At 46.3% G+C, this 13,134-nt stretch overlaps 1 protein-coding gene across 3 annotated transcripts in view; it reads right to left on the bottom strand.

Moving 5' to 3' along the window:
• BMP1 (bone morphogenetic protein 1) overlaps positions 1 to 13,134 on the bottom strand; it is a 162,226-nt gene that overhangs the window by 98,160 nt on the left and 50,932 nt on the right. For 2 of the 3 annotated variants that reach the window (XR_014558116.1, XM_083713470.1), the window contains exon 2: positions 494 to 607. Coding sequence is in view for 1 of the 3 variants with exons in the window: in XM_083713470.1 (XP_083569596.1) it covers positions 494 to 607 (114 nt within the window). In the remaining 2 variants the exon portion in view is untranslated. Of the gene's footprint in view, positions 1 to 493; positions 608 to 13,134 lie in introns of those variants that run through there. The other variant, XM_083713471.1, reaches the window with a different exon arrangement.

Here is a 13,134-nt window from a genome sequence, read left to right as displayed (position 1 = left end):
TAACTGGTGGGTGTAAGCTGCCCAGAGTGGCTGGGAAAACCCAGCCAGCTGGGCAGGGCATCACCATCACCTTCATCATCATCATCATCATCATGTGGGTGGGAGATGGGGGTCCCTCACCTCCTCTTCCTCGCTTGAACAGTCAGTAACCCTGAGGCAAGATGCCTACTTCAATGGGCAATTACCAGTTCACAGAGTTTTCAGTCAGTTCTGAAACCATTATAATGACCGTAAACATTACTATTATTTTTGAAAAGCTAAAGAACCAGACTGAGAATAGCTAAAAACTTGAAAGTGAGAACTGAAGCGAAACTGTACAAGTGATGAGTAATCCAAACTAGTACTGAGAATCAGATTTTACCCCGGACCGTGTGTCAAGACATGCTATCCAAGTTCCAGTACAATAAGACTGCTCATTTGCTACCAGAAACACGGGTTTGTCTCTGTGTGTGCATTGTCTGAGTCCTTGCTGTAGGGAGATGTGCAACTGTACCTGAGGAGTTAGTGGCAGTTCTCTCAATGGTGTGCCGTGTGAGATCCACAACCCGATCCACCTGGAACATCTTGAGGTCTTCTTCATCCAAGGCAATGTCTCCTAAAAAGGCAACTGTGGGGGGTGGAGAGAGAGAGAACTTGTGAGGAAGAAGTCCAGTTCTGGTTGCTTTGTCTAGACCTTGAAGGAATGTGTGGGTTTTTTTAATGGATGGGAAAGCAGGACACATTCGCCCGCTTTGCATGTGATTTGTGTGAGAAACACCACGGTCACCAAGGGGAAGGGGACCAGTATGGGAAAGCAGGAAACAAAAGACCTCAAATGCACATTATAAACAGTTTATTGAGGCAAAGACAATGTGTTTTTGAGGGTTTTCCCCCTAGTGTAACTGAGGTTATGCACACACTGGACTGTTCTGGGATAGCTCAGTCAGTAGAGCATGTGATACTTAATCTCAGGGTTGTGGGTTCGAGGTCCATGTTGGGCAAAAGATTTCCTGCACTGCAGGGGGCTGCACTAGATGACCCTCATGGTCCCTTCCAACTCTACAATTCTATGATCCCAGTTTTGCACAAACCTGCCCTATATATAGTGTGTCATTGGAAGCATGAGGGCGGTTGCGGCTGTGCACCTTTAACTTTTTTAAAAAATTGAAATACAAGAGCAGTTCTGTGCCGAATAGCCATTAGAAAGGGTTTGATTGTCTTAATTTATATAGTTCATCTATGCTGAAGATCAGGACGCATGTGGTGCTGTGGGTTAAACCACAGAGCCTAGGACTTGCCGATCAGAAGGTCGGCAGTTCGAATCCCTGCGACGGGGTGAGCTCCTGTTGCTCGGTCCCTGCTCCTGCCAACCTAGCAGTTCGAAAGCATGTCAAAGTGCAAGTAGATAAATAGGTACCACTCCGGCGGGAAGGTAAACGGCGTTTCCATGCGCTGCTCTGGTTCAGCAGAAGCGGCTTAGTCATGCTAGCCACATGACCCGGAAGCTGTACACTGGCTTCCTCGGCCAGTAAAGTGAGATGAGCGCCGCAACCCCAGAGTTAGTCACGACTGGACCTAATGGTCAGGGGTCCCTTTACCTTTACCTATGCTGAAGATCTGTCCTTTCCATTTGCACTTTTGTGCATGTTCAACCAGACAAGCACTTTCAACTGAACACTTTCTCACTGTTCCACATTCACACTAGTGTTCAATGGGGTGTATTTGTACTGTGTGCTCCCTCAGCTAGTACTTCTCCATCCTCCCTCAGTTCCAGAAACCTGAGCTCCATTGTAGGCAAGGGCACAGGTATTTGTTTATCTGTGTACACAGCCAATTTGTTTAATTTGTTGAGATTGAATTTTTTCAATATATCAGACTTGCAGAAAACAGCAGAAGCCCACTGAAGAGCACCTCATCAAAACCCCAGCCTTGAAGACTTTTGTCTTGTTCTCTGATTTTACTTTTTAAACCTGCTAATTCAGCATATTCCATCAATTTCCATTCCCTCCTGCCATTTGGGCGCATAGTACTCTCGCTGCCGTAGTTGCATATAGAAACAAATTCCTTTGCTCCATCTGATCCAGTTATCCCTAAAAGAAAAGCTTCTGGTCTTTTGGGGAGAGTCCTCTTCAAAAAACATTTCATTATGTATCATCTCCCAAAATCCCTGAGTTACTCTGCAAGTCCACCACATGTGGTAAAATGTACCTCACTTTCTTCTTCTTTCTTCTTCTTAGTAAATAATGATGTTTGATATACAATCATCTTGGCAGCAAATTGTAATAAACCAACACTGATAAAAGACAACAGGAAGCATCTACTAGCATGCACACTGAGCAGTGCAAACAGTGCACATGCAAGTCAGGAGTAGAATGCGACAGCTGTAAACTGGTCAGACTTTAATTCCCCCAAGACCCCTGCAAAGTCCCTGAATATCGCAATCTGTTTCTGTCTTTTGCTTGAAGCAGCATCTGATAACTCTCCATGCTACTTTTGGATAAGAGAATTCCAAAATAAAGCCTGAAGAAATGTATTACTAATATCTTCGTCCCATTAATAGAATGTGATACAGCTTCAAAAGAAGAGCACCAAAAACCTTAATTAACGGAACTGGCTTTTTTGCAGCTGTATCACATTTGTGGCTCAGGCATCCTGTGATCAACCAGGATCTGCAGATCTCCGTCCTCCTTCTGCTGCTCCCAGCAGTCTCTAACCAGTAAGAAAAAAATGCATGATTAATCCCCAAATGCATGACCTTACAGTTTATACTATTCCATTTCATTCCATTTCTATGACTCTAGTTCATGAGGTCATCTGCTTTTCCTTGCAGAATTCCTAGGTCTTTATTGTATTAAAATATTTTCTAAATTTTGTTTTTCCAGATTTCATCAACACACTTCTACTTCCGTCCACAGACTGTTTGCTAAAATGTAAATAAAGTAGTCCTGGGACCAGTCCCTACTGAACTTAAACTAGTTAATTCTTTCTAACTTTAAAACTTGCTTATAGCACAAAACTATTGTCATTTTACCTTTAGTTAGTTTCTGTAGGGCCTGGATCTCGTTTCCCTGTTTAAATAGTAACATTAATATTGTGTGGTATAAAATGCTTTACTGAAATCCAGGCATATTGTATGTATCAATTACAACTCCTCTCTGTCCAGTGAATAGCACTCATATAAAAAAGGATGAAACCATGATCTTGTGTCCTGCATCTTCAAGGAAACCACACTACTATATGTCACATTAGGTAGGGTTTTTTTATTACTTTAGTATTTATTTCAGAGACTTGCTTTAAGGGATATAGTTTAAGTCCTGTATGTTTGGGGAGGGTTCCATAGTGTTGGGATCTTGACCAAAGTCCAGGCATTTTCCCTGAATTCTGAAAAGCACTTTAAAAAACACAACTACTATTTACAGAGAAATAAATGAAGGCACACTTGTTGCTTAAGAATTGTACTAGCTTTATTTTAAACATGCTGTCTAATAATACTGCTTCCATTTGTTCTCTGGGGCAGTGTACTATGGCCAGTGGCAATGTTGAGTTCTACCCCAGAGTTCTACCCTAGTTTCAACTGCTGGGTGCTCTGGTAGGTTGGGTTTTCAACTAAGCCATCCAATCATTTGTGTCTTGCCGTCTTCAAAGAAATTCAGGGCAGCAGACATGTACCTTGGACTCTCACAACAACCCTACAACCTGAGCAGATATCTGAACTCACTTCTCCCTAGATCAGAGCTTTCCAAACTTTTTCATGTTGGTGACATACTTTTTAGACATGTAAACTAACCCTTTTCCAGCCCCGGGAGGAACGTTTGCGTGACACACCTACACACTGCAGCCAATTCACTAATGTGGTGCGGCAAACAGTTTGGAAAGCTCTGCCCTAGATTAAGACCACTTGCTACAGAATGCATTGTCCAGATTTGCTTTCCCCCCTACCACCTCCATTTTAAGATGGATCTAATAAGACAGACCACTGGAAAATATAAATGCTATAGCCTCCCGCCACCAATTCCCAACCTGCCCAGAAGGATACTTTGATACCATTATCAAATGCTGCAGAGAGATTCGGGATAATTATTAAATTTACACTCCCCCTGTCCTCCTCCTCCTCCTTCATCACGACAACCAAGGCAATTTCAGGCTCTGCAGAGCAGTGGAGCTTCAGTTTCAGGTTCCCGGGACTGCACAATGGCCTGCCAACAACTTCTAAATCTTATTTCCACAACCCAAAGTGTTTTTCAAAAATAAAAATCAATGCTGGTAGTTTTTCCTCAATGTAGACATTCCAGATAAGGAATGCTATCCTGAGCAATATCATCAGGGATGCAAGGAATGTAGACAATATAGCTCAAGGTCTCAAAGACTGGGATGAATTGGCTTTATCATCAGATGGTGTGTGTGTGGAGGGTGTGTGGAGTAGCTAATCTGGGGGTAATATTTGCTCTCTCCTTTTGAGAGCTTGGTTCTTCCAACCCTCAGGATGAGGTGAGGAATAAAACTTTCGCTTCAGCAAAGCTACACCTTCGAAAGAATGCCACAGACCCATCCTTCTCATCTGCCTTTATATGAGAGCACAGTGCATGCAGGGAGGCAGCTGCCATGACTGATAGTGCCTGAGTACCCCATCAGCTCACTGGCTCTGCTGGCAGCTACAGTGTTTGAACATCTGGCTCCCAGAAAGACTGCTGCATGTCTTAGAGATCTTTTTTAAAAAAATTACTACACAAATTGTTTTAACCTCGAACTTCTTTTGCAAATTCCCTTTCTAGTACACCCTCCTATTTTTCTCTCTGCACACACATGCTGCTGAGCCAATCTGAGCTCATACAGCCAAGGGATACTCAAATAACCTCCTATTCATTTGCCACACAAAGTATCAAAACCATATGGTCTAGCTGAAAGAAATGGATAACAAGCCCTGCTCCCTGGGAGAGAACCTGGACTCAGTTCCCTCCTCCCATAGCCCAATTCAGGGACACTTCCCCACTCTAGGCAACTGATACCAGAGGACTCAAAGTTCAGAGTGTGTATGCAAAGGTCCACATTCTGCAATCAGCAACACTGAATTCTGTAATCAAAATAACACATGTTCCCATTTGCTCTCCCCCCCCTCCCAATCTACAAGTTGTGTCATTTTAAGACTGGAAGCATGTCTGTGTAACTCTGGTGGGCCAATCTCAGAAGTCTAAGCTTTGCCTGAGCTCACAACCCACTGGAGGAGGCTGCTGGTGAGCCTGATGCTCACAGGTGCCATTCCCTACACTTAAAACCTCTCAACTCTCCCTTGGCAACTGAGGGTGAAGCAGGATTCCTTAACTAATCCAGCTGGGCTGCCGGTTTCAAATCTGGATACATAAAATATTTAATATCTGCAAAAGCATGTTTGCATGCTTTATTCTGCTAATTTTCTCTTTCAAATAATTTTACCTAATAAGATATTCCCAAACATAGTGCCCATGCAGACAGGTGCATGGAAGGAAACTCTAAGACCTAATCCAAAGAGGGTGGTGCACGGAAGCCACAATGGATAAAGGAGTGTGTCGTGTTCTTTGTGTTAGAAGTGTATATCGAAAAAGCATGCCTTGTCTCCACACAGGCATCCTGGGGACAGCGAACACACTGGGGTGATCAGCAGACTCTGCATTTGCTTTGCCATTTAAAAGTTCCTTGAGGGAACAAAGAGACAACCATCAGCCAGAACTTTGCACAGAGCAAAATCATACAATGGGAATAAAGGCTATGTGGCAAAGCAATCCTGGAATGTGACACATGAGGATCCTTGGCGCACGGAATGGAAACATCTGCAGTCAGTGAGTGAAAGCAGGCAGAAAGAGGCCTCTTGGTGCCCAGCTCCCAAAATGGACCAATTGCATCCCAAATTCATAGTGATTTGTTGGAAGCAGCACAGCTCCTACTCAGCATCTCCACCACCTTCCCCCTCCTTTTCTGACCCAGCTTGGTGACCCCTGGAGTGATGGCCCCCTGTGACAAAAGGGTGGCATCTTATTCCAACATGTGGGGCAAATAACACAATTGCCAAATGCAAAGAATGTACAAGTGGGTTCGCCTTTATTAGCTCCACTTTTGTAACCATATATCAAGAGCCACCTATCACCTTGTACAGCTTCTTGAAGGACGTATTTAAAGGCATCTTTAAAATCCTTTCTAGCACCTAGGCTTATTTCCTCCATCCCCAGGAAGTTGTATGAGATGCCTATTTGACACTGCAATTCCCACTGCAGAGCACATTAGACAGGATGCAGCTGAATCACACTCCCTAACTCTGAAACACAGCTGCTTCCAGTTGGAAAGACCTGGCTGTTGAACAGGGCCAGGCTGGGCTCAAGACATGTCCAGTCCCTCTGATGAACTCAGGGGATGCGTCTCCTGGGAGTTCTGTTGAGCAAGCGCACTAAAATTAACAGGAGATGTGCAAGAGCACTACTAGAGTGTCATTTTTCATACAACAGGATGGTCAGACCCTATAAAATAGGCTTGTTTAATTAATTACTTATTTCATCAAGGAGACTCAAGGTAGCTAACAAACAGTATTAAAACTGGAATAAAAACAAAAGCTTGAAGATATGTGGAAATAAAATTACAGTATCTAACCTGTTTAACAAATTTCAGCAGCACAAAAGTAACACAGAACTGAGCAAGCAAGAATTATATACCGTATTTTTCGCTCTATAACACGCACCTGACCATAACACGCACATCGTTTTTAGAGGAGGAAAACAAGGAAAAAAACATTCTGAATGAAACTGTGGATGTATCATTTTTGTGCTTCATGCTGTGGCCACAGACATGTGATCTGATGGTGAATTTGGGCTGACACAATGCAAAAATCCTGAGAATCCCTGTGCATCCATGGTTTGTAACCACGTTTTTGCACCATTGCAGCCCCAGACAACAGTGGGTGCGTGATTTTGGGGGGGCAGGCTGTAGCCATGGACATGCTATGTGCTCTGATGGTGAATTTGGGCTGACCCAATGCAAAGATCCTGAGGATCCATGTGGATCCATGGTTTGTAACCACGTTTTTGCACCATTGCAGCCCCAGGCAACAGTGGGTGCGTGATTTTGGGGGGGCAGGCTGTAGCCATGGACATGCTATGTGATCTGATGGTGAATTTGGGGTGACCCAATGCCAAAATCCTGAGAATCCCTGTGGATCCATGCTTTGTAACCACATTTTTGCACCATTGCAGCCCCAGGCAACAGTGGGTGCGTGATTCTTTTGGTGCAGGCTGTAGCCATGGACATGCTATGTGATCTGATGGTGAATTTGGGGTGACCCAATGCAAAGATCCTGAGGATCCATGCTTTGTAACCACATTTTAAGTGGGGAGCGAAGGAAAAACAAAGAAGGGACATTAGAGGGGTGTGCAGAGAAGCAGCTGGCTAAGAATGCAGGAGAGGGATTTAACGGGAGGGAGGAAAGAAAGGCAAAAGTTTCCCCCCACCCAAGCCAGCCATCTCTCTCTCTCTCTCTCCCTCCCTCCCCCTCTCTCTCTCCCTCCCCCCTCTCTCTCTCCCTCCCCCTCCCCCCTCTCTCTCTCCCTTCCCCCTCTCTCTCCCTCTCCCCCAGCAGCACCGGAGCTTGCCTGGAGGGGAGGGGCTTTCCCTGCTCTTTGTTCCGTTTCAGCAAACACAGCAATGAAACAGAGAAGGGTGGGCAGTAAGACCCTGAGGCAGAATGCAGGAAAGCAGCCGCTTCCTCTTTTCAGGTTTCGCTTCTCCGTGCAGCGTGCAGCGCCGCGATTTGATTTTTGCATGATTTTTCGGCTCCAGGGACCACACATTCGCTCTATAACACGCACAGACATTTCCCCTTCCTTTTTAGAAGAAAAAATATGCGTGTTATAGAAGGAAAAATACGGTAATTAACCAAGAGCCTTCTTGTCAGGGAACTGCCATTGGAGCCAGAGGCAGAGGGAAGGCTCCAGAGTGATGCCGGAGAGGGTCCCAGTAGGGAGAGAGGCAGCCCATCTGCTGGGGAAGGAAATCAGCGTAACACCAGTGGAGAAGGGGGGCAGATGGGGGAATCGGAGAGGAGGCTCCAAGACTCCTCGCCGGAGACCAGCGGAGAGAGTACGGGTACTCCGCTGCCCACACCCTCCCTGCACGGAAGTAGGAGGAGACTTGGCGTCAAAGAACTTCTTTGCTGGAAGAAGTTCAAGAAACGCCCACTGATGGATTCTGCCAGTGACTGAGACAGCCACGAAGTGAGAGGCTGTCCAGACAGAAAGGGTTCAACCAGGTAACCTAGCCAGGAGTGGCGGCAACTTACGCACGAGCAACCCCTAGAACCATTACACTTCTTTAAAAGTCAGGTCTTTGCCAACTGCCTGAAGCAATATAGCGGAGGAGAAGTGCCTCTGTCTGACCCCAGCCTTGCCTCTTGAGGTTGAGGGATTTGGAGCAGGACACCAGCTCCTTCTTGCAAAGAAACCTAGAGAAGATGCCAGCTTTTAAGGTGCCATCTAAAGGTAAAGACCACCTTGAAACAAGCCTGAAAACTAATAGGGAGCAAATGAAATAATGTAAAGCTGGAGTTTAAAAATCCACAATCTGGCTGCAGAATACTGTGCTAAATGAAGTTCCCAAACACTTTTCAAGGGCTGCCTCACATAGAACATATTAACTTAGGTCTGCTGTTGTCAGGAGGGGCTGTAGACAATGTACCAACCAAAGCTGGAAAAAGACACCCTTTGCCACTGAAGCCGCCTGCATGTCCTACAGAAGCGCCAAAAGGAGTACTCCCAAACTAGGTGCAGTGCCTGATCTTTCAAGAGGAGTGCAACCCCATCCACAACTGGCTACAAACACAACTCTGAGTCACATGGTTCACCTACCAATAATCCTTCCATGTTGGCTGGATTAAGTTCCAGTGTACTGCACCCCAGCCAGTTCTTTGCAGCTATCAAATAGCGGTTTGGCCTTTCAACTGCCTTCTTAGAACCCAAATCTCTAGATGACCTCCCCAGAAGAGAATGGGGGACAAGATGGAGCCTTGTGAAACTCCATTGGGAAAGGCCATTGAGGAAACCAGCAGTCCCCCAGAGCACTTTCTAGAGCCTCTCTCAGGAATGAATGGACAGTTCAACACCATGCCCCCAGTTCCCATCCCTTCAACATGACCCAGAAGGACACCTTTGTCTATGTTATCAAACCAACAGGGTGACACTTCCCCTACCATCTACCAGCACAGATCACAGAGTGACCAGAGCAGGCCAAAATCCAAACTGGAATGGATAATTGTTTCCTTCGCTGTGGTCCATGCACACTCCCCAAATGGGTATTAGACATGGAGTGATAGTTGGGCAAGTCTGAGGGGTGCAAAGAAAACGGAGGGTGTGAAGCCTTCTCTAAGCAAGGCATTTCTTACACAGGCTGTGTGTATAAGCCTGACTATTGATTTTATCAGCCAGGACGGGCAGAGATCAAGACCACAGGTCAGTGAACGTACTTCTCCAAAGGTTTTGTCCACTTCCTCAGGGTCAACAAGCTGAAAGGTATCCAGTAAAAAAGGACAAACCTATTCCCTATTTTCCCATGGAGCCTCTACGGACAAACAACAGCCCAGGTCAGGGTAGATTCAAGTTATTTTATTGGCAGAGAGCTTTGCAAACAAAGTGCTTTGCAAATCAGGTTTCTGTGGCCTCATATAACTCTTTTCGATGACCATGAAGTTAAAAAGATCCTTCACAGTATAAAATAGCTCTGCTGTATATCACTGAGCAGATACAGCAATGGAGGGAAATTTAGCAGTCTTTGTCACCATCATTGCCACAGAATACTTTCAATAACGAGCTCTTAACTGTGTTCTGTCACTCAGCGCAAATCTTCCTCAGCTATCATTGTAGCCTTTCCCTCTCTCATTTATTGAGCTTCTAGGTCCTCAATAAACCATGGGTGGGTGGGTGTGCTAGTGGTCCCATCAGAGGGGAAAGGGTGCTTAGGACTTATTGTGCCAATTGCCTGAGTCATTTCTGTGTTCCACAGACTGGCCAGAGCACTGGTGGAACTGCCAAGCCATGGCAGTTGGGAAATACCCTAGCCATCAGGAATCTCTTTGAATCCATCAGTCTCCAGGGGCAGATTTCCCTTAATTGGCACCCCAATCCTGTAGAGTTGGACAGCTGAGCAGAACCTAACTTTATCAGGCAATGATCTGACCATGGCAACAGATGCACATTGAGCTCCCCCCACCTTCAGTTCATGGCCACCATGCCCAAAGCAAAAGGTGAGGTTAAGCTAATGTCCTGCAAAATGAGAAGGTCCAGATACTGCTTGAGTTGCCATTAAGGCCATGAAGTCCAGAGTTGCTCCAGGAAGGATATATTTCACATGAAGACTGAAGACACCCAGGACAACAAAGCTGGGGGACTCAAATGCTGCCAGAGATTACCTCTGTCAGTTCAGGCACGGAAACTGTTAGAAAGCAGGGTAGGTAGTACAGTAGCAAAATCCCGATCTTGGTCTGGATATGAAACTTCACAGGCAGGCATCCAAACCCGGTAGATTGCAGGCCAGGACCACGGGCCAGGGAGACAACCAGCAATGGCAATGCTGCCCCCTTGCTTGCTGGGCCTGTGCTGCTGCACCACCAAGTAAACTTGGTGGGCCCAACTCAGAAAGATAAAAACATTCCCTCTCTCACATATCCACGCAGACTCAATGGTTCAAAACAAGCCAGTGTGATCATCCAGGAGTAAAGCTGAGGTAATAGCAGATTTCCCTTTCACTAACCTGGAATTAAAAAGCACAATAGAGCCAATGGAGAACTGACATGGCATAGCTGAGGACCACATTTGGACAGAGACATGAGTGAAAGTCTAGCCCCCCTGAGATGCCTCTATCCTTGTCTTCTCACCTGGATCCAGATGGGGGCGGTGGCAGTTATGGCAGCCATTGGAAAGCTCACTCCAAGTTTGCAGTGAGGTAGTTGCCCACAGGTCATGCCCAGCTTTGACAGTGAGCCTGAGAACATTTGCCTGTAGCCAGTTTGGCGGGGCTGCTGCATGTGCTTAATAGACTTCAAAGCATTAGTAAGCCCAGGGCAGAGATAAGCTAAATTAAAGAGGGGACTTTGGGAAGACTTCCTGTTCCCAAAAGGAGCAATATGGGAAGCATAATTGCGTGGTCATGCTTATGTGGCAAAAGAATGAGAAGATTCACAGAAGGGGATTCATGGAAGTGAAAAGAGACACTATTCAAGGAAGGGTAAATGTGTCATGAGAAAGGCAAAAGTCACCAATAAGCTGCAGCTAGCTGGAGTGGGGGGAGGGGAAAAACTAGACAACAGTTCCCAGCAACCCTAAACTGCAGGCTTGGCATTGTAACTCCCCCCCCCCCAGCTTGTCATTGTGTGCTAATTAGGGACTGATTTATCACAACTCTGGTAAGTCAGTCAAGCCAGCTCCATAACCCAAGGTTTGAAACTGGTTTGCTTTGCAACTGACCAGAGTTTGTGACAAACTAAGATCACACCACTCGCTACAAGCGGAGACGAGGGGAAATTAACAATAATTCTGACAAAATCCTCCTTCTGGCTGTGTCAGAGGCGGTGGCAGTGGCGTAGCGTGGGTTGTCAGCACCCGGGGCAAGGCAGGTAATTTGCACCCCCTAACCCGTGGATTTGCGCCCCCTAACCCCCAGATGTTGCGCCTGGTGCGCCGGCCCCCCCTGCACCCCCCACGCTACGCCACTGGGCGGTGGCGAGGAAGTCAAGAGCCTGAGGTTCTACTTGGGTTTCTTCCAGCTTGTACATGTAGCACTAAACCATGTTTTAGCATTAGGTACAAACACAGCCAGACTATACTTGCCAAAAGGCTCTTTTTTGGGTGTTTGCAGCAGCAGCAGACTAACACAGCTATCCCTGAGTTTACCAGAGCAGGAGATCTGAACATGGTCAAGTAAGGATAGGGACAGAGCGGATAAGCTACAGCAGGATGGAAAAATACTGATGTCCGCATCCTGTGAAATAGGACCACAACAGTGGTTAGAAAGTGCAAGGAAGCATCTAATGAACTTGCCATATTGTTCCTGACCAGCTTGGGCCCCCAGTGCCTTGTTCTGCTCAGACCAGCCCCTTTACTGAAGTTGTTGTCACTCGGCATGGAAAGCCTTGTCTGAGGTGCTGCCACATTGTGGAGCAACCTTCTACAGTGTGCAAATGTTTTGCAAGCTGGTAAAAACATACCTGTTCACACAAACATTCTCGGGCACTGATCCGCACTACCAGCTCTACTGAATTTTGGATAGCTGACTGTTTCCCCGATCGGTCTGTGAATGATTTTAAACAAGCAAGCAAGCAAGCAAGCAAATGTTGGCCAGACGGAAGGAGAGAGCAATCAGTTTTTCTGTGATTTCACTCATGTGGAACTGGCATCTGGTGCAGAATTTGGATCCTCATAATTAGCAACTTTCTAGACCTCATGGCTCTGGAGAAACACTTGAGGATTCGCAGACTGTCTCCACTAAAGGTTGGAACTTTTTTGCACGAGTGGAATATTCTGGAGATGTGCTCTGCATCCTGCTCTCCACACCTCTGGTCCCCTTATCCTGGCATCCATCTTGGTTTGCCCCCCCCCCCCCATGCATGAGTCTCTTAGAACTCTAAAAGATTAATTTAGAATAAAGATGGCTCGTGCAAAATAAGCAAACCTTCTTGACAATGGTGTGTGGTGAATTTTCTTTGCAGGGCTAGAATTAGGGCTAGTTGCCAGGTGAAACCTGCCAAGAGCAAGGAAGGGGGCTCAGCAGGAGCTTGGCAGGGCTCTAGCAAGGCCAGCCTGCACAGAGCACCCTTACCCATGCCAAAAAGGCTGGAGTCAGGCTGCCTCTACTCCTTGCCCTTCCCTCCTATAGCCCTGCTCAACACCTTCTTTCCCACACAGGTGATAGGCTGCCCACCCACCAGCCTGCCCTCTCCCCTCCCCCCCATACAGGCTCCTCACCTACCTTACTGCATGCACACGCATGGGAGAGGAGTGGGGTGAAATGCCCCCCCCCCACTTCCCTAACCTCCAACATTTATCCATTGAAAATAGGGATTCCATATTCCAAAATAGTAATTTTACTATTTATACCCCACCCATCTGACTGGATTGCCCCAGCTATTCTGGGGGGCTTCCAACATACATA

The sequence above is a fragment of the Podarcis gaigeae genome, assembly GCF_964106915.1.
Source record: "Podarcis gaigeae genome assembly, chromosome: 15".
Taxonomy (NCBI): domain Eukaryota; kingdom Metazoa; phylum Chordata; class Lepidosauria; order Squamata; family Lacertidae; genus Podarcis; species Podarcis gaigeae.
The sequence above is the reverse complement of the archived record's forward strand: the minus strand, read 5'-3'. Positions and strand labels throughout refer to the sequence as shown.